Source organism: Microcebus murinus, chromosome 4 (assembly GCF_040939455.1).
Source record: "Microcebus murinus isolate Inina chromosome 4, M.murinus_Inina_mat1.0, whole genome shotgun sequence".
In the NCBI taxonomy this organism is placed as follows: Eukaryota; Metazoa; Chordata; class Mammalia; order Primates; family Cheirogaleidae; genus Microcebus; species Microcebus murinus.
Genome location: NC_134107.1, coordinates 83,743,989 through 83,766,647, shown reverse-complemented (window position 1 = coordinate 83,766,647; position 22,659 = coordinate 83,743,989). Strand labels below are relative to the sequence as shown.

Below are 22,659 nucleotides of genomic sequence, written 5' to 3'. Positions count from 1 at the left end.
CATTTATATTTCACTTACGATTCTAGTACTGCCTGTTCAGTTTCCAAAGGCTGAATTCGTTCCAAGACATGAGAATACTGGACATTGGCTTTAACCCAGGCAGCCAAAGGTGCAGCTGCTGTACTGGCACGCTTAGCATTCTGAAAAATCCATTAGAGGTTATCTAGCATCCTGACTTGATTTCAAATAAAACAGGAATTAATTCTAACACATTTTTGGCATATATTTAATAACTTAATCCAAATAATGAATATTTTGTTTTATAATTAATATTAAAACACAGTGAACTGCTATTTTGATTAACAGAAACATATATAAACTCTAATTTTTGCTTATAAATAAATCTTTTTGAATCACACAGAATCTTTAAAATAAAGATGTTTTATCAACATAATTACTCTATCAGGCACATTTATAATGAATACATGTGCCATCCATAACAATGTTTAAGCATCAATTCTTTTTCTTCTACACATGTGCTACATCTTTTTTAGATAATAAGATTTTGAAACCATTATATGTAATTGGAGTCAAAGAAAATGTATATAATGTTTTGAATAAAGGATATTAAAAATACCAGAATCATGACACTTAAACTGTTCACTCAAATTAGATACAACTATCCTAACAAAGATATCTGTTATTATATGACAAATACACAGGAAAAAATAAAAGCATATCAGAAAAGTTGGAAGTAAAAAAATGATAAGCTGGGAACTTAACATTGATAGTAGATACTAAGATTCAAAACCCACTTAAGATGATAAATCTGCCCCTGCTTACTTAGATTTTAATTTACCTAATTCTGCTGGCAAATACTTCCCAATTATAATACCTATAGCTTATTTTTTTAATTTAGTTTTTACACAATCTAAACAATTGATAATGACAAAGCATTACATTTTAAAAAGCATATTATATGATATGGAAAAGGGAATTCATGGCATAAATGTCAAAAATTACCTTTGGATCAAAAGATCCTTTATTTTTGAAAAGAAGTTCTTCAACGCTCTCTCTTATTTCCTTTGGAATATTTCGTGCATCAAAGGTTGCTATGTCTTCTTTCACACCTCTTTTTGCAAGGAAACTAAAATTAAAGCATATTACTTCACATGAAGCTAAAATAAAATTTGCTATTTCTGAAAAAATATCAATTTGACAAAAAGGTATATGCAACACTTTTAATCCATTAGTTAACAAAAAAAGAGTACTAAAAAATTTAAGCTTCTAGTGTATTATCCATCATTTTTTACAAACAACAAACTCTAAAAAGATGCCCAACAGTCTTTCTAATGTTCTGTGAATTGACTAGAGCAAGAAGTGAAATGAAAGAATCATAATCTTATTTTACCCCAGTGGGTACTCATATATTCTAGGAGGCCACGCAAGAGAATTTTCTAACTCCTTTTTGTGTGTGTGTGTGTGGGGGGGGGCGTGTCAAATGGTCATTTATTGAAATATTTTCCTTTGTACTTTTTAATTAGCTGGGCATTCCACTGCATCACTGTTGATACCATCTATGGTGTCAAGAAGGTGGCATCCATCAACACTGCAGCCCACAGACTGGGCAGTCTCCAGGATCGCTTTAATGATTCCAGAGAGTTCTCTGGCTAAAGATTGGTGCTGCATCTGTCTGGCAATGTTGACAATCTCATCAAAAGTGATATTCCTGTTGTGTTTAATGCTTTTCTGTTTCATTCGTCTCTTGGTGGTTCTTCGCGGGCTTTGATGATCAGGGTAGAGGCAGAAGGTACCACTTCAATCTGGGCTTATCAGTTCTGAATAGTTTCACTGCAATCTTCAAATCCTTCCATCACCAACCTCTTTTGGAGACAGATCCAGGGAGTCAATCTTGGGAGCCGGAGCAGACATGGCATCAACTTCACCACCTGTACACCTCAGGTACATGACTTTGTTCTCACTGGGGTCGAACCTAGGCAGCATGGTGGAGGCGACTCATGTAACATCAACCTGAATTCGGTACGACTGAAGAAAGCTGCACCTTGGCCTCCTCCAAGCTGAAAACCGAAAGGCTGGAAGGCCTGCAGACCATGCCAGATATCTAACTCCTTTTAAAGTGCTTTAAAGTACTCCCTCAACCTAAATCTCCTCTCCCATTTCCAGATGTAAAAGGGATTCTTCACTAACAACATAAATCCTAATGAGGAACTTAGTATCAGCACAAACCACAACACCATTATTATAATGTGAAACCTGAAGCTGTATGGTTCCATATTTAGTTAATTCCAGTTTCTCTCCTAGTTTATACCTCTCTTATATTATTTATGGGTTTCCTTTTTACTTCTGTCTCTGTCTCTCTTTTTCTCTCAAGCCCCTAAGAGTACAAGACTCTTAGAGAATACAGATTGTATTTTCTTCATCAGTAAATCACAGTGGATTCAAAGTGCTGTCTACTATGTAAGGGCCAAATAAACTATTAAATTTACTGAGACATTTTTAAAGATTGTAAGGCATTCCTTTACACCTCTTTTAACACTTTTAACAATCACTTATGGAGTAAGGAATACATAGATCTTAATATATGATTACATAAAATATCTTGAGATTTCAGGGCAAAGTGCATAGCCATGTATTTAGATAAAGTTTGAGAAAACAGATATTAAACTCTATGAAAGAATATGTCATTCATTGCTGAAATAACAGTTCTCACAAATTCAAAAACTTACCTTTTCATGCTCACCCAAGATGTATCAAAGATACCCATCAACCTTAAAACTCCTTCAAGAATGTCTCTGATTATATCAGGTGGCATGCGTAATGAGCGAATTTCTGAAAGAGATTCTGGCTTGATGTTTCCAACTGCTAGTTTAGCTTCATTGACTAGAGGCTAAAATAGAAAAAAGTCACTTTTACTTTCAAAACATATATATTTTTAAAAATCATTAACTCTTTAAAAATTATCTAATATTTATTGTCATTTATTCAAAATAACTATAGTTATAATGTCCTTTCTTTTCAAATATCAAAATGCTTTAAAACACCTAGGTAAAATTTGTTCAAGTTGAGAAAATATGATTTCTTGCCACCACAACTACAATAATCTAATTTAGAAAATATTTGTTTTGACTCACTTTGACATTTTTAAGAGGCTCTTCATATTTTAGAACTAGCTGGCTAATTCAGTCAACTCTGAGAAAAAAAACAGCTTAACAGTTTGTCTTAATTTATCTACAATATATTTTTCCCATCTATAATCAAAACAACATGGTTTGTGGTAAACAAATATTATTTTTAGTTACCATCACTAATTTACTTACTTTTCCTGGCAGACCTTCCTTCTTGATTTTCTTTTATAAGTAATATTCTGGTTGAAAGCCACATTTTATACTATTAAAAAATAATTTGAGGGGCTTTGGAGTTCAAAAACAATATTAATTAAAAAAGAAATAACTTGACCTATAAATAATGTTTAAACTCTTACTAGTAAGCAAAAATGTAAATGGATCTTAGAATTTTTTAACTTACCTGTACTTCTTTTAATTCATCATCAATTTTATTTTTTCTTTCTTCAATTTTAACAACTTCTTCTGCTATTCTGTGCTTTAGTCTTTCAAGTTCTGTTTTTTGCTCACTAGCATCCTATGGGAATATTTAAGAGGCATTCCAATCAATTTCAATGCACTCAATATTTAAAAGCATGGTGCCAAAAATATAATTATTTTAAAATAACATTTTCTATTAAATGTTTTTGTAATATTAATTTTGAATCTGACATGAGTTTCCAAAATGCCTGGGAAACCAGTGATATATCTTACTCTAGGTTTGCTATCAAAAAGGTTTGTATGCTTTACGTTTTTCTACTTACCAAAGCAATAAATCCTTATTACGTAAACTTTAAACAAGTTAATAATACATAATTTTTTAAATTATCATAATACATGTTACACTTGAAACAACCCAGATACAGCTCATGTTTTCCATCTTTTATTAATCTACTCTTCCAAGTGAAAAGTATCTCTATTTTGAGTTTTCACTGCATTTAATATGTACTTTCCTTATGCCACAAACCTAGAGTTGCAAGCCTTAGAAGTTGTACAGTTTGGAATTTAAGTTCTCTCCAGACAGTACTTTTTACAAAATACCAAACACAGGCGGGGCATGGTGACTCACGCCTGTAATCCCAGCACTCTAGAAGGCCAAGGTGGGAGGATTGCTCAAGGTCAGGAGTCCAAGACAAAATACCAAACAAAAATATCTGCTATTTATATAATTAAGTGAAATTATTAGCTTTTAATATGAGATGCACAGTTATTCTCCTACTGGGCCACTTCTAGGTAATATGATTAGCTACAATCTCAGATACATCCCTTCTCAGAACAGCTCAGAGAAAAAGTAGCACAGTGCTCAACGTATATTACTAATGTAATGAGAGTATACAAAGCACACATAAGTGCTGAATATTTTTCTTTTATAAATACACAATTATCAAGTGTTATCCTTTATGTAGTTTTTACATTTTTCATATTTCAAATTACTCTTTTAATTTCTTAAAGTAATTTTAATTTCTTAAAGTAAGAAGTAATTGACAGACATTTTTAATAATAAAAATGGCTGGCTACTTTAAACAAATATTTATATTAATTGGGTTCCAAAATGCCTTGAGAAAAAAAGTATGCTAAAGTTTACATTATAAAAATTACACTGACATGTCTGATATATTACTAACCAGGTCAGGTAACCACTAATCTGATTTCTATCATTATAGATTATCTGTTTCTATAATTTCATAAAAAGGAAATCATATATTATGTAGTCTTTTGTATCTAGCTTTTTTCACTTACTATAATGCTTCTGGGATTTATCACATGTTTTCATTTCTCTTAGCTAAAAACCTAAAAGGCAGATTGCTGGGTCACATAGTAAAATATGTTTGTAAGAAACTGCTGAACTTTTGAAAAGTAGCTGAGCATTTTTGCATTTCCTCCAGAAATTATGAAAATTCCAGATACTCCACATTTTTGCCATCACTTCATATTCTTAGTCTTTTATTTCTATCCATTCTACTGGATATGTGGTGGCATCTTGCTGATGTTATATTATACACTTCCTTGATGATCAATGACCTTGAGCATCTTTGCATGTATTTACTGGCTCATCATATGTCTTCTTTCATTTGAATTTTCTTCTGTTAGAATCTTTTGCCCATTGTTAAACTGAACTTTCTGTTTTACTATTATTGAATTGAAGCACTTTTGATATATTCTAGATACAAGTCCTTTATCAAATAGTTTTGTAAATAATTTTCCCCCAGTCTGTGACTTACCTTTTCATTTCAGAATTTATTTAAAAAAGCACAAGTTTTTAATTTTGAGGAAATTCAATTTATCATTTTTTTCTATTTTGATATAACATCTAATAAGTCTCTGCCTCACCTAAGGTCACAAAGATTTTCTCATGTTTTCTTCTAAAGTTTTATAATTTGATGCTCTACACTTAGATCAATGCTCCATACTGAATAAATTTTTATATAAATTATAAGGTAAAGGCTCAGAGTTTCTTCTATGTAGATATCCAAATATCAATACCATTTTTTAAAAAGACTATGGTTTCTCCATTTTATGGCATTTTTGTATAAAATCAATTGACCATGTATGTATAGGTCTATTTCTGGGCTCCCTAGCATTCTTTTTTTTTTTTTTTTGATAGACAGCATCTCACTCTGTAGGCTGGGGGTAGCCCTGCACTAGCGTGATCATAGCTCACTGCAACCTCCAACTCCTGGGATCAAGCGAATCTCCTGCCTCAGCCTCCCAAGTAGCTGGACTAGAGGCATGTGCCACCACACCTGGCTAATTTTTCTATTTTTTATAGATATGGGGTCTCATTCCTGCTCAGACTTCCAGAGCATTCTAATGATTTCGATGCCTAACTTGAACCCAATAGTAAATTTTGAATTCATAAGTCCTCCAACTTTGTTATTTTTAAGACTTTTTGTGCCACTTACTTTTTAATTGAGATATATGGATTTGTGTGATAAAGATTAAAGTTATTTTTTATTAAATGAGTCATTAGTCTAGGGACTAGGTAATAGTCACCAACGTGGACATGGGGAGACAGATTTAAGATATATATATATTTGAGTCAAGGAAGTAGAACTGACAGAATTTAATGATTCATTACATGCAAAAGATGAAAGAACAAAAGTCTAGTATGATTTATAGGACTGTCTTGAATAATTAGCTATATTATAGTGCCACAACCTGAGAAAAGAAATATAGGAGATGAAAATCATCAGTTCTGTTTTGAACCTGTTTCAAGCTGCAATGCCCATGGCACCTCCAAGAAGATACATTTCATAGACAACTGGGTATTTGATTCTGAAGCTCAAAGGAGGAGTTAGGGCTAAAGGATGAAAAAGATGGCTTTGGCAACGTCATGTAGTTGGTAGGACAAAGCAATGTAATAGAAAAGAGCATCCTGACAAAGCATGTTGACATAAAAGAATATCTGGGCAAAGAAAGAACTCCGATAACTTTACTTTGAAAAAGTCCAACAAAAGAAAGGCAATAGCTAAAAAGAAATATAATCAAAATATAAAATATGAAACTCTTAATAGGATAAAGACTTATTTCATAAATCTTGAGAATATTAAAAGCAGGGAAAACTCTCAAAGGCTGAGGAGAGAAGAAAACCAACTTAACTGTCAAGAGCATAAATAAAATAAACAGACCCATACCAATTTAAAATATAAAAAGGATTTAGATCAATTAATATATGGTCAATTGAGTGGACTGAATTATGATTCTAAACAATGTGGGAAAATACCACTCTCTTCCACAAAAGCTCAAGCATATAATACTATCAGTCTAACTCAGTAAGGACAAGCAATATTTTTAAAATGTACATAAATGAAGTATTATTTTTCACACTGATTGACAATCAGACATAAATGTTCTCCCTATTTTTGCATTTTTGTGCTCACTCTAAAAATTACCTGCATTGATACAGTAATCTCTTGAAGGGCAGCATCTGCTTCATCTTGCTTAGTTTTAAGTAATATACTTTGTTCTCCAGCTTTTCTGTTCAGTTCATCCACAAGAGCTTTAGCTTCATTTAGTTTGGATACACCAGCCTACATCAATAAAATATTGTCAATATATAAAAGTTTTACACACACAGAGTAAATAAAATCCCGTAAGAAAGAATCAAGCAAACATGTAAGCATATACATAAAAAACAGCAGCAAGTACACTTAAGATCTTTTTTCATTGCTAATTATAATCATTTGCTTAACATTAAGGTACAGCAAAAGATTCCACAGAAGTTTTAAAGATAAACAGATTTTAAACCATCACAGAGGATGGTTCAACCTATGCAATCAATAAACATGTTACATAAAATCAACAGAATGAAGGACAAAAACCATATGATCATCTAATAGATGCAGAAAAAACATTTGATAAGATTCAACAACCTTCATGATTAAAAATTCTCAACAAATTAGCATAGAAGGAACATACCTCAACATAATAAAGGTCATACATGACAAACCCACAACTAATATCATAATAAATGGGGAAAAACTGAAACAAGATAAGGATGCCCGCTTTTACTACTCCTATTCAACAGAGTACTGAAAGTTCTAGTCAGAGCAATTGAGCAAGAGAAAGAAAGAAAAGGCAAACGAATTGGAAAAGAGGAAGTCAAATTGTCCCTATTTGCAAATGACATAATCTTATATATAGAAAAACCTAAAGACTTCACCAAAAAACTCTCAGAACTGATAAACAAATTCAGTAAAGTTGTAGGATACAAATTAACATATAAAAATCAGTAGCATTTCTATACACTATAATGAACTAGCTGAAAGAGAAATCAGCAAGTCAATCCACATTATAATAGCTACAAAAAATAAAATGCCTAGGAATAAATCTAGCCAAGTAGGTAATAGACTACAAAATACCGATCAAAGAAATTGAAGACAACACAAATGGAAAGATAGCCTATGCTCATATTTCAGAAGAATTGATATTATTAAAATGACCATGCTACACAAAGCCATCTACAGATTTAATGCAATCCCTATCAAAATACCAATGACATTCTTCACAGAAATAGATAAAACAACCCTAACATTTGTACGGAATCAAAAAAGAGCCTGAATAGCCAAAGCAAGCCTGAACAAAAAGAACAAAGCCATAAACATCATACTACCTAATTTCAAAATACATTACAAAGCTATAGTAACCAAAATATAACAGCATGGTATTAGTACAACAACAGACACATAGACCAATGGAACAGAATAAAGAACCCAGAAATAAATTTATATATTTATGGCCAACTGGTTTTTGATAAAGGTACTAAGAATATACATTGAGGAAAGGATACCCTCTTCAATAAATGGTTTTGGGAAAACTGGATATCCATATGAAGAAGAATGAAACTTATACCCCTATTTCTCACCATATACAAAAATCAACTCAAATGGATTCAAGACTTAAATGTGAGACCTGAAACTGTAGAACACTGAAAGAAAACATAGGGGAAATGCTTCAAGACATTGGTGTAGGCAAAGATTTTATTGCTAAGACTGCAAAAGCAAAGGCAACAAAAGAAATAGACAAATGGGATTATATTAAATTCAAAAGCTTCTGCACAGCAATAGAGACAATCAACAGTAAAGAGATAACCTTTGAATGGGAGAAAATATTTGCAAACTATTCATCCAACATAGGACTAATATCCAGAATACACAAGAAATCCAAACACCGAAGTAACCAAAAACCAAATAATCCAATTAAAAAGTGGGCAAAGACTCTGAATAGACATTTCTCAAAAGACATATAAATGGACAACAAGTATATGAAAAAATGTTCAACATCACTAATCATCAGGGAAATGCAGATCCAAACCACACTGAGATATCATTTTAATCCAGCTAAAATGGCTGCTTCTAAAAGACAAAAAATAACAAATGCTTGCAAGGATACAGAGAAGAGGGAACACTTACACAATGCCAGTGGGAATGTTAATTAGTGCATTCTCTACGGAAAACAGTATGGAGATTTCTTTAAAAACTAAGAGAATGACCATATGATCCAGCAATCCCCCTACTGGGTATTGATCCAAGGTAAAAGAAACAAGTATAACAAAAAGATATTTAATCCCTGCATCCACATGTTTATTGCAGCACTATTCATAATAGTAAAGATATAGAATCAACCTGTGTCTACCAATAGATAAATGGATAAAGAAAATGTGGTATATAGACATAATAGAATACCTTTCAGTCATAAAAAAGAATGAAATTATGTCATTTGCAGCAACATGGATGGAACTGGAGGTTAAGTGAAATAAGCCAGGCACACAAAGACAAATATCACATGTTCTCACGCATATGTGAGAGCTTAAAAAAAAAGTGATCACAGAGAGAGGAAGGGAGTAAAATGACAGATACCAGAGGCTGGGAAGGGGGTTTTGGTAAAGAGAGGTTGGTTAATGGGTACAAACATACAATCAGACGGAAGGAATAAGTTTTAATATTCAATAAAAGAGTAGGGTGACTATAGTTAACAACAATGTATTATATATTTCTAAATAGCTAGAAGGGAGGACTTGAAATGTTCCCAACACATACTATATAAAGAATAAATACTTGAGGTGATGGTTACCCCAAATACCCTGACTTGATCATTACACATTCTATACATATAACAAAATATCACATGAACCTCATAAATATTTAAAAATAAAGCCAGGGGACTTGAAAACAAAAAGCATCACAGGAAAGCTTAACATATCAACATATTTGCTAGCTTTCTGGGTTTAAACACTTTACTCATTGCATTAGATGGGAGACAAAATAGAAAGCAAGGGAAAATTCAGTTAACCTTTTCTAATTTTCAGTCTCACTGAATGGGCAAAACGATTTTTACAGGAGATATGACTTGGTTTTGTTTGTCCAGCATTCATCTTTCTTTTTAGAGACTGCCTCACATATGGTTCTGGTAGGTTGTCATTTAAAACGTCTTACTTGTTCTTTGGGTGGACATTTGACCCTTGCCTAGCTATTATGGTACCCCATCCCACTGTCCATTAATAATCCAAGGAATGGATATAAAAAAAAATTTCTTCTTTTCTATGAATTTGGTTTTTGTCACCTAAAAATTCAGAAGATGTGGGGAGATAATCATGGCAAAATAGGAATGTAACCAATATTTACTGAGCACCTAACATAGAGGACAAGTATCAAGCTAGGTTCTTTATGTATGAATTTTATCTAATACACTCACATACAATTGCCATGGACCTAATTAAGCTGCTATTCAGTAAGTTTAAGTAATTTACCAAAGCACTGCAGAGAACTAAATCAGAAAATTAAGTCTTCTAAAAGCATATTAGGTTATTAGTTATTTCATACTTATTTCATATAAGTATGACATGTCTGATTTCTTTAAGTACTAAGTTAAACAGTTGATATCTCTGACATTTCACTGTGACACTTCTTGTTTTATTTTTATTGTGAAGATATAGCTTCATTCTTTCAAATGCAGAGTTTGGCTTGTGATTATTCTTCAAAAAAAATTTTAAAGCTATTTTTGTGAAACCAAGGGTAAGTCAAAAACTCGTGTTATTTTCTAATATGAGATGGCAAAACTATGTCAATAGTTTAGGCACATACTTTGATTAATCGTACTATTTCTTATTTGAGATATAATAAACTAAAATTTTGATTTGGAAATTAGACATTTAATATTTAATGACCTAATAATTAGTGGCTTAATATAAATGAAAGTAAATCATTAGAACGGATAAAGATAATCATGTCAATTAAGATGGACCCTAGTTTATTACCCTCACAAAAAGCTAGAACTTAACAGGGAAATTACTCTCTGACAACTACAGAAGCAGGCACTCTGTCACATTTAAGTTAAAGCTCTATAATTAGAGAAATATAGGAAAAAAAACTGTTCGGAATATACTAAGTGGAGTGACATGGATAAAAATGTGACTTTATAAAATGTAATTTTACTTTTAAAGGTTATTATAAAGTATAATCTTGGATATTATGATTTAATTAATAATAGGAATTTTCAGTTTCTAAAAGAGCTTTCATGTTAAAGAGACTCTTAACAGCAGTACCATAAGCTATCAAAAGCACATAAACATTAGCCAGTGAAGAAAAGGAATAATTATTGAATTGAAAAAATACAAACCATTACTCTAATCTAATGGGCAATATAAGTATGAAAGTGAGACTGTTTTCTAAAGCTTTTAATATAGTACATTATTTATTTATAATAAGTGTATGCCACACAGCATTGTGATTTGCTTAATTTTTATTTCCTATATATAGATAAAATAATTCAAAATTACCAATATTATACCTGCAAATGACTTTGTCTTTTTAATAATTCCTTTTTCTTGCTGTTACTAATGGCAGAATACACATGTAAAAAGGTCATATATCGGCTTGGTGTAGCACCATGTGCTTTACAAGACTCATGGATTAATAAAAATGATTTTAGAAAATCAGGATCAACTAGAAAAAGATAGAAAATAAAAATGACTTATTATATGCATTATAAAAAATAATCTTAACTATAGTTATTTTATACTAGATACTTCTACTCTATATTATTATAAATATGAGATGTCATCTTTATTTAAAGATGTAAGAAAGATAAATATACATGTTGTCATAACATATAAATTAATTGGGACTACACACCGCATGTGCAGTAATACAAAAGTGAACTCAATAAAAGCTGCTTGAATAGAAAAGAGATACCAAACCAAATAACATCTATCCAATCCCATCTGATAGAGAAAGAAACAGGACTTCAGAAGGCAAAAAGTTAACAAGAAGTTCACATTAGATTCAATATGTCCATGATCAAACACGTTATCTTTCTCTTACTGACTCAATCAATTTCCCTCTGTATTTCCAGTGAATGAAATCAACTTCTAATAAATTTCCTAAGACAGAACCAAGCCAGAAACATCCTTGACTCCTCCTTCTTTGTATGCCACAACCATTACATAATCAAGTCCCATTTAAATTACCTCTAATATCCCCCAAGTCCATTCCTTCCTCTCCATTGTTATTACCTCTTCCTTGGTTCAGGCTTTCATCATGTTTCTCTTAGATTACTGCCTAAGACTCCTAAAGTGGTCTAATTGCTTTCTGTTTCTCCCTGTACCAATAGGGAAAGCATAACATGGAAGGCTCTTCATTATCTGATCCTACTAACCTTCTCCTCTTCATCTAGTAGTCTATTTATACACCCTTATGTTTCAGCCCTTTAGGCTTTTTATAGTTCCATAAAAATGCCTGTTTTACTTCTCCAAGCCTCTTCCATTCTCTGACCAGAATGCCCTTCCCAAGCTGCCTATGAGAACAATGTCTATTTCCCGTAATGTCTTCCAGTTAGAAGTTTCACTTACCAATGCACTTCATATAAACTTTTACTGTCACTAATCTTGCTATATCAGAGCTTTTTGTTTATATATAACATAATTCTCGCTATCACTAGACTATGAGCTACTTAAGGCATTTCTAGTATCCAGCCCAGCACCTAGTATAAAACAAATTCAGTAAGTATTTGATGATTAGGTGATTAGATAAATGAATGAATAAGCTATGGTATAAAGACCACATTCAAAATTAACTTAAACCTGGAGAAAATGAGATTATAGTTCCAAAAATATTATGTCTATATTCAAAGAATATCATAAAACTTTTTCATAGATGAATTGAGTTCTACAACATATCTAAGTAATAAGCTAATATGAAAGTTAAAGCTACTAGCCAGACTCTTAACAATATAAGTAGGTCCTTCAAATGACCTGGGTCAGAAAAATAATTTTTTAATTTCTTAAATTCAAACAGTAGAAATTCTGTTGAGTTCTATATTAAATGACATGAACATTAATTTAAAGATAAAAAATTTTCAAAATTTAGTTTGCATCAGAAGAAATCTAATTTTGTCACAATGTGTATTATTCAAACTCATCATCATCATAAATCTTTAATAGATCTATAGCATTAGAAAAATGGCAATTATTTCATAAATAAAAATCAGATAATATTGATTTCATCACAATATTACCTGAATTTTTTTTCTTTTCTTCTTTTCTTTTTTTTTCATTATATTTTTCATCACCACTGATTTCACTGAATAACATTTCAGGTATCTAAAACAGGAAAAGCATTTCTTTAAAACTCAAATAAATATGAAAAGTTTAAGAAAATCCAATATCAGAGGTTGAAAACCTTTAACACAAAAAAAGATAGTATCAATTGCATTTTTCTTCAAGGATTCTTCCAGACTAAGAGAAAAAGAACATATCAATCTTTAGAAGACATCATTTGCTAGACAACATTTTAACATATACCAACCATTAACTGACTGCAAATTGATAGGGACAAGTTTCAATATCTCATATGAAAATAATTAGCATGTACAAAATGAAGGAAATTACAATTTGGGTTGAATTAGAAAATAATCACAATGCCATTTAAAGTTATACAATAATAAAAATAAATGTTTTATTTGGTTTCGAACTAATAAAATGTCTTCATGGTACGGTAGGAAAGCAAAGATTCTTAGCTTTCTCAAATAAGAAATAACAGGAAATAAAAATAGCTTCATAATTAATAATTTCATAAATGATAATTCTAAAAACAAATATCATATGTTCTTGAACCACTGGGTCTACATGCAGGGGGCGGAGGGTATTTATTGTCTTCCTGTACTTCATTGCTACTTCAAGACCATCCTTGCTAAACTCCCTGAATTTAAGCCTTATCTTATCAGACTATAGCAATCTCTAACCCTCCTTGTTGGAGGCATCCACCACTCCAAGCATTTCTTTGTTCCACAAATAACTTTTGCTCTTGGCTAACTATCATTCTCTCCAATACAACTCTTATCTTATTTTCTTAATGATTTCAATATCTGTTACAGATCATTCCTCTAATACCCTCACCTCTCAGTTCCCGGAACACTCTTATTTTATCCACCACACTTTTACCAGCCGCTCACCCCTACAGTCATATCCTGAGACCTTGTCATTCACAATAAGTGAAATCCTTCCATAATCTTATTTTCAAACATCCTACTCTTCCACCACTACACTCCTGTCTTCCCAGTTCCCTCCTTTCCAACATAAATAATCCTAAAATTCCACTGAAACCTACAATCTACTAATTCATCCACCTTTTCACTATCATTTGCCAGCTTCCTCTCATAATTTACCACCTTATCAACTTAAATTCCATGGTAAATCATAATTATTATATTCTTATAAATATTTTCAACTGCCTTGCCTTTGCTTGTTTTGTCATACTCAAGTAGCAAGGTCCTAATCCTGGTTAAATCCAAGTCACCACCTACTCTAGGTCTGTACCCATGAATGCATACGTGGCTTGAGAAAAAGCATACAACTGTGTTGATTGGCCTCAATCAAACTTCATGACCACTAACTTCAAATGAACCCTAATGCTACCTAGCTATCACACTCCATTTGCCTAACCTTTCACTCTTTCACTCTTTACTGTTTTCCATATCTGCTTGTATCTCTTCAAGCCTCCGATACCTCCTCCCTCATTCTTTCTCTCAACTAATAATTTTACTGCCTGTTTCACTGAGAAAACAGAAACAATTAGAAGAGAATATCCAAAACTTTAAAATAGCACATTGCCCACCTATATAGATCTATAACCCTCTATTCTGCTTTCTTTCCTGTTATTATGGATGATTCCTCTATTCTCCTAGGAAAGGCAAATACTGAATTCTTCCACTTGTGCACTAGGCTCATTTGCTATCCACTACTCAATGATAGTGCTCTAGTAATTTTTCCCTGTCTTTCTTGCATCAAATATATTTTTTGCTTCCCTACTAAACCATTCCCAATAACATATGAGTATGCTATAGTTTGTCCCATCTTAATAAAAGAAAAAAAAAAAACCCTCTATTTTTACCCCTATTTCCTCTAGTTGCTGATCCATTTCTCTTTCCCCTTAAATAAAATTCCTCAAAAGAGTTGACCATATTCACTATTTCCAATCTTCTCTTCTCATTCTTTCTGAAACATATTCTAATATGGCTTTTTCCACTACTAATTGCAACTGCTATATCAAAATCACCAATGACCTCCATGATGCTAAATCCAATGGTCAATTCCTTATCTATTTCATGTGTCATAGTTCATCATTCCTTCCTCCTTTGAAATGCTATCTTCCCTTGGCTTCCAGAATATTATGCTCTCCTGGTTTCCCTCTTATTTCGCTAGCAGCTCCATCTCAATCTCCTTTGATGGATTAACCACTTCTCACTTTCTCACCACTATATCCTTAGCCCAAGCCCGCCTTTTCTCTCACCTGGATTATTGCAATAGTTTGTAACTGCTTGAACCCTTGCCCACTACAGTCTACTTTTAACCCAGAAACCAGAGTAATCTCATTAAAACCTGAGTCAGAACATGAATGCCTTCTATTCATATGGCCTCCTCAGACTAAAATACATTTTCTGTACTTTACTCACTGAAATCTAACTAAAATATGATCTCATATGTAAAACCTTGTGTATTATCTCAAATTGCACCTTACTATGAATTAGAATGAGCATTAACCTGTATTTCCATTATAAAAAATTAATGATTGAGACTATGAATAACATTCAAAGGAACAATGTTGAAAATTATTATTTATTCAAATGAAGCAAAATAAGAGGCTTTTAGTTAAGATAGTGCTTCACAGTTTAAACTCACCCTCCTCCAAACACATAGCATAGTAATGATAGATTTTTTTTTAAAAAAAGAATTAAAAATTTTTTTAATTGTTAAAATTCTTCCTAGGATTTTTTTATTCTAGGCTAGCTTATAGTCGGTTAGTTAATTAAAGGCATAAAATTTTAAAATACGATAATTATCTCTGTGGTCATTAAGAACATAATCCTCAATCTAAAATTCTATAGTCAACTACCATACAACAGTAAGAAGAAAATAGAGATATTTTCAAACATAAAGAGATGTTCAGTGCCATAATTAAGGTATTGTTATAACTAACACCAAAGAAAAGTTGTGAAATCAATAACTTCAAAAATAAAATATACCTATTTTTTCATTTTAATATTTAAATGTTAAACTTACTTTTTTCATACTGCTATCTGACCAACCCTCCATCCACAGCACCTGGCATTTTTTATGCAAAGCTGGATTACTCTCACAGTTTATTATGAAGTTTAAATTTGCAGAATCCATTATCAAAACAATATGTAAGTTTTGTTGAATTCCTAAAAAAATAAGAAAATTATTATAATAATAATAGAATCAGGAAATCTATGTGTGGTCTGGGTTTATGAGATTAAAATTTTCTAAAATGGAATATTAGGAGCTATTTATTAAAAAGAACAAGCTATAAAAAATATTATGGTATGGTTTTTATTTTGGTTAAAAAATACTTTAAAATGTGTATGTGTGTGGCCATTAAGAAAAAGGATATTCAAAAGGATTCAAAGGATTCAAAAGGATATTTATGAAGGATATAAGTATAGTAATATCTGGGTGATGAGATTATTGCCTCATCTTTTACGAATTTCAATTTTAGATATCTACAGTGCACATAAAACTGTTTCTGTATTAATAAAAGGTCATTTAGTTTTCTAAAAAAACTATAAAATCTGGCACAATCTAAATACTTCAATAGTTCCCTAAGATAGAAGGTACTCCAGTGGCACTAATATTACTACATGAAAACAAAGGAAGCACGGTATATATTGCAAAGAACATTATTACACTTTCATCATTACCCTTTGCTAAAATTTTGCTGAAGTGCTTTTATTAGAGCTCAGCCTATAGGCTAGTTATATGTTACTTTACAAAAGCTCCAGAAAAAAGAAAAAGGCATAAATTACCAAATGGATCCAAAGTTTAAGATACCTTTGCAATCTAATGAGAAAATAAGGCAAATTAAATGGCATTTATTTCATATGAACCAGAGTTCAAATTGATTAATGAATCCTACGTCACTTACTATATGTGAAGTAATTGAAGACTGGTCCAAAAAAACCATCCTGTGAAGCTTGATTTTTAAGAGGCAACAGCAAGGGCTCTAATTCTTCAAGGGTATAGAGTCCAGGAACTTCACCTACAGAAAAAATATTATATTTCTTTTTCATTTTGGCTGAATTACACTAATACAAAATATATATATATTTTTTTTTTTTTTTGAGACAGAGTCTCGCTTTGTTGCCCAGGCTAGAGTGAGTGCCGTGGCGTCAGCCTAGCTCACAGCAACCTCAAACTCCTGGCTCGAGCAATCCTCCTGCCTCAGCCTCCCAAGTAGCTGGGACTACAGGCATTCGCCACCATGCCCGGCTAATTTTTTTTTTTTTTTTGTATATATATTAGTTGGCCAATTAATTTCCTTCTATTTTATAGTAGAGACGGGGTCTCGCTCTTGCTCAGGCTGGTTTCGAACTCCTGACCTCTAGCAATCCGCCCGCCTCGGCCTCCCAGAGAGCTAGGATTACAGGCGTGAGCCACCGCGCCCAGCCTAAAATATATTTTAATACATGAACATTTTAGATTTTTGTATGAAAAAATCTGCCCTTACTCAATCTTTCTTTCCAAAAATACACAAATGCTATCACCTCTGACTCACAAATCTATGTGCAGAGCCTTCATTTGATAAAATTCAAACTCCTAAGCAAGCCACAGAAAGCTCATAATCTAGCCATCTATCTGCCTTTACAAGTTCTTTTCCCACCATTCCTTAGACCTTGTACTCTAGCCTCAAATCCTTCGTGTTCCATAAATATAACAAAATATTCTCTCTTCCTGGAATGTATACCTATGGTCCACCTCTGCCCCTCATCTTCCCAATAAATTCCTGTTTATCCTTTAAAATGCTACTTTGCCAACTGTCATGCCCATAAGCCTCTCCCAACTACCCATATGATAAGTAATCCACTCTTTTCTCTTTTACATACTGTCTGAACCTATCAGTGTTTAGCACTTATCACATCAATTAATAATAACTAATTACTTCTCTCTCCTGCACAATTAGGTTCTGAATTCCCAAAGGACAAATACTTGATGGCATTCAATAACTAACCCTAGAAAATTCTTACCTAAGTATCTGGAACAAAAATATTTGTTAGATGAATGAATGAACGAACAGATGAACTTGTACTAGAAATCCGGACACCTAGTCCATAGCCTGCTATTATGCAGTAACATAATGAAAGGCAAATCAAAGTTGATTAAGACTACAAACATCTGATATGAGGCCTGGACCATGTCTCATTCAGAACTATAAATCTGGCATTTAAAACTTGGCCCTGCACACAAAGTTTCTTAATAACTATTTATTAAACCAATATATTTGCAATTCACAAAAAACTGTAAGTGAAACTTCCTTTGATATACATCCAAAGCATTGCATTCACATAGGCCTCATCACAATCTGATCCCTACTTTTTTTTAGGTTCACTGAAGAGGCACCAGACCACTGCTTATCCTCCAAGCTTGTACATACTCAAATGTATGCACACATAAATCTCCTTTTTATGTCTTTCTTTAAATTTCAGCTAAGCCAAGATACTTTTGATTCTCTAAATTTAGCAAAGAATGCCAGCTCTACTTACATATTGACACTTTTGGGAATAAGAATTTGAAACAGAAAAAAGAAACACATGCCTAGTGAATACTTCCTCTGAAAAGAAACTGCCAAAATTCAATTTTACTTGTGATTTTTGCAGTTATAGCTTAATAATAAAGACCAATTTATCTTATCTTAAAACAGTAATTATTGAGTTAAGACTTATCTGGATGCTTGCTCTCACAATAAAAAAAAAAGCTGTATCTGGTTTATCAGTTTATCAGCCAAAGTGAACAAGGTCTCCATCTAGTGGCAACTTAAGCAATATGCAAGAATGTGTTTCTAAAAATGAAAAGATGTTAGTCTATAAAACGGCCACAAACACTCTAAATCAGCTCTAGAACTACCATTTTCACTAAGCCATTACCCCACAACTATTTAAAAGAAAATGATCTACTACTTGCCTACCTAGAGAGTCCTAGTTGGTATTTCTCATTGGGGCACTAATGTGTAGATACCACATAGTATAAATTAAATGTTTTCTTTAACCAAAGCTGTTAAATTCTGAAGAAAAGACTATTTCACTTCAGAGACTAGAATAATGCAAAACAAGTATTTATTAAAAACTAAGCTGACCATGTGTTCATATAACTTTGTCCTCAAGTCTCTATAATGGAACCATCCATGCAATTGAAAAGTTTTTAACAGGTTTATTTTGTACCTAACAAAATACTCTTGCCCAACTTTAAAACTAAGCTACCTCATACCATTTTACTAACAGTGATTACTCATAAACAGATTCTAATAAAGACCATAATTTCTTCAGAAAAGGAAGAAAAACAGAAATTTGCAGGTGTCCTCTCCAGGAAACAAACAAAAATGTCAGGTGACACCACAGACAACAGGAAAGCACCATATTTGCTGGGGATGGAGCCACGGAAGAAGAGTAGATAAAGCCCAAGAGCTATTCAAGAATCAGGCAATGGTTCTTAACTCAGCTTGTGGAAAATCAATTAGGGAGCCTTAATGATCAAATGCCACCCCCACAAAGAATCCAGAGATTCTAATTTAATGGTTTAAGGTGGTAGCAAAGAATTAGTTTTTTTTAATTCTCCAAGTGATTCTAATATACAATTATGATTGAGAACTGCTAGAGAACAGAAATCCATAGTGCTTGGTATTATATCTTGGGGTGGGGGGCAAGACTCAAGTCAGTAAGTCAGAGGAGCAAAATGTAAGTAATGATTTTCAAACAATAAATATCTTGAAAAAACAGTAAATATTTCTACAATCCATAAAATTCCATAAATATAGAAAACTCACACACTAGCCATAAATTTCTAGAAAGTACTTGGATTAATGTAGTCATCTTTCAAAAGATAGTTTTCTATTATACAAATGTATACTTAACATACTTACAAGTTCCTCTTTTCCTTAAAAATAATAATCTTAATTTCTTCTTTTAAAAAATGAGATTACTTACTACTTGATTTGTTTTATTCAACTAAAGAAAAAGAAAGGGCATTTTTCTAGGTTAATGAATACAAATATAATCCAGATACATAAACTGTGGGTACTAATGTATATAATTCTGTGGAATTTTATATATCTGGAATATATCTTTGTTCATATATCCACACTAAAGCCATGCCATAATTATACAACCATTACACTACTGATAGAGACAAAGGTTCTATCAAATTTTTTGTGATTACAAATTATACTACATATTCTCTTACATACTAATTCTTTTATTTCTGTGGGTTAAATTCCTACAGATAGTAGAATGCTATATCAAAAGGTATGGCATAATTTTTAATAAGTACTAGTTCATAACTTTCTCAAAGATTATAACAGCAACATTCCAGAGGTATTAGAGGGCCAATTTTTCTGCATATTCATCAATAATACGTTAATTATTAACATATTAATTTACACTGTTAATATTTATATTGAATAAATATTAACAATAACTTTAATATAATTCCTCAATTCTTGGTTTTATAAAAATGGAGTTTCTCAATTCTCCTGCTATGAGAATGTTTAACCTCATGTCACCTTAGTAAAAACTATGGCAAGAGTTCTCTCAAAGTAAATTTTATACAAAATAATTTTATTTAAATAATTTTTACATTATTATTTTTATTTTTTTTAAATAGAAACCATTCACTTGCCTGAGGACAAAAGGCTATTGATCATCTCCAAAAATATAGGATGTACAAACTGGTAATCTTCAAGAAGTAAAACTACCTGCTGTGCTTCAATTCCTGCAAGATGCAGCACCTACAAAATAAAACATTTTTTGGTACCCTTTGAGTATTTCTGGTAAAGTTAAAAATCATCATTCTATGTGCAAAGTATGTCACTATCATGAATTTATTTATTTATCTTTGAGTAATCAAAATTAAAAGTCAAACTTTAGCCATATAGTTTAGAAAGTAAATCCAAGCAATAAATAAATACTATTTGAGGGAAATTTTAATTATTTTATAGTTAGGACATTAAAATAAAAACTAGAGGTTCATTTTTATATATACCCACATATTTCCTATGCAAATTACTTCCTTTTATTTGTCATTTATGTCCATTTAACATGCCCTAACTTGGGTACCTGGGTCCTAGAAACCATAATAGGAATCTCTTTCTTATCTATAAATAAAAATATAATTTCCTAATAATCATAGGAAAAATAATAATCAAAATTAAAGACTGTGGTATATCAGCAGAATTAAAAGTCTTAAAAGATATTTAGAATAATAAAAATGTGACTTTAAACCTAACAAAGCAAAAGATAGTGAGCAACTCACATGTTTGAGATCATTTTTGAACTGCTTCAGTTCATATCCTCTGGAAATCTTTGGAGAAAACAGCACTGCACTGTGCATATGGCTGACTAAAGAAGTGATGGTCCGACGGCCTACACCACTGCGTCCTGCTAACAGAAGTGAACCTCCAGGGAAACTCAGCACTCTATCTATCCTAGACATATACTCCAGGACTTCTTGGAAAAGTAAAATATCTAAATTCTGGTTATCTCGTCCATAATGAATAAGACCCTTTTAAAAAATCACAAAGAATATTTTACAATTAATATAAGCCCTAATACATAATAAAATGTTACTTATCTAGATTAAAACATTATATTTTGATACATTCAAGAAAAGAAGTGACTTCATGTCATCTCACACCCAATATTTTATTTATTTAGTAATCCAAGCTTATTGGTACTAAGGAAAAATTCACATGATATCAAACAAGTTCAAAGGCCCATGAAAATCAGTTACTTTTGGACATTAATACAACTAAGTAAAAGCAGTATGAGACAGTAAGTTAATTATAAAAACTTTAAAATCTCTCAAATTTTATTTGTTATGAACAATTCATACTGACCATGAAAAAATCCCAGAACTCTAGAAATCTCATGTCTAAAAAAAATCTTTTTTGAATGCTTGTTCTTTTGTACCACTTGAGAATAAATTAGAAGCCCACACAGATACCATGCTCTGGCAGTAGTCCCCAACATTTTTAGCACCAGAAACCAGTTCCATGGAAGATAGTTTTTGCACAGACTAGGGGGAAGTGGGGGAAGGTGATCAGGAGGTGATGCAAGTGATGGGGAAGCAGCCCGCCACTCACTCCTACTGTGTGGCCACCCCCACTCCACCCCCATTCCCAAGTTCCATGGAAGACAATTTTTCCATGGACTTGGAGGGTGGGAGGCCCAGTGGCAGAGCTTTGCAGGCTGGTCCCTAACAGTGGGTTGGGGACCTCAGTAATAGAGCACAGGAAGGGAGAAACAACATTTAGACTTCAGATGCTTAACAACTTTCAACATTCCCAAATTTTGCAATATCCGTTCCAGGCAAATCAATCGGTTTACCAGACCATGAAAAACCTTTTTCTGATATAAAGTTCACATTAAATTTCAAAATAAATATTAATTTTTAAAGTAATCATATGCAATACTGTTTCTTCTTTTTACTAAAATTAAATTTAAGAAAAGAAACTCTCTAGGACTCTCAAAGTTTCAGCAGATCATAAGCATCAACATCCTCTGGGAGCCTATTAGAAATTTGGACTCTCTAGGC

The 22,659-nt window shown here is 32.2% G+C and overlaps 1 protein-coding gene and 1 pseudogene across 3 annotated transcripts in view; both read right to left on the bottom strand.

Annotated features, from left to right (window-relative positions):
* DYNC2H1 (dynein cytoplasmic 2 heavy chain 1) overlaps positions 1–22,659 on the bottom strand; it is a 264,459-nt gene that overhangs the window by 163,780 nt on the left and 78,020 nt on the right. For all 3 annotated transcript variants that reach the window (XM_076002468.1, XM_076002469.1, XM_076002470.1), the window contains exons 49-59: positions 21,379–21,627; positions 20,746–20,854; positions 17,003–17,116; positions 16,120–16,262; positions 13,077–13,161; positions 11,352–11,506; positions 6,956–7,093; positions 3,487–3,600; positions 2,688–2,848; positions 964–1,087; positions 19–140 (exon numbers count right to left, since the gene is read on the bottom strand). In XM_076002468.1, the coding sequence (XP_075858583.1) occupies positions 19–140; positions 964–1,087; positions 2,688–2,848; positions 3,487–3,600; positions 6,956–7,093; positions 11,352–11,506; positions 13,077–13,161; positions 16,120–16,262; positions 17,003–17,116; positions 20,746–20,854; positions 21,379–21,627 (1,514 nt within the window). The remainder of the gene's footprint in view (positions 1–18; positions 141–963; positions 1,088–2,687; positions 2,849–3,486; positions 3,601–6,955; positions 7,094–11,351; positions 11,507–13,076; positions 13,162–16,119; positions 16,263–17,002; positions 17,117–20,745; positions 20,855–21,378; positions 21,628–22,659) is intronic.
* LOC105874559 (large ribosomal subunit protein uL11 pseudogene) lies at positions 1,096–2,667 on the bottom strand (annotated as a pseudogene).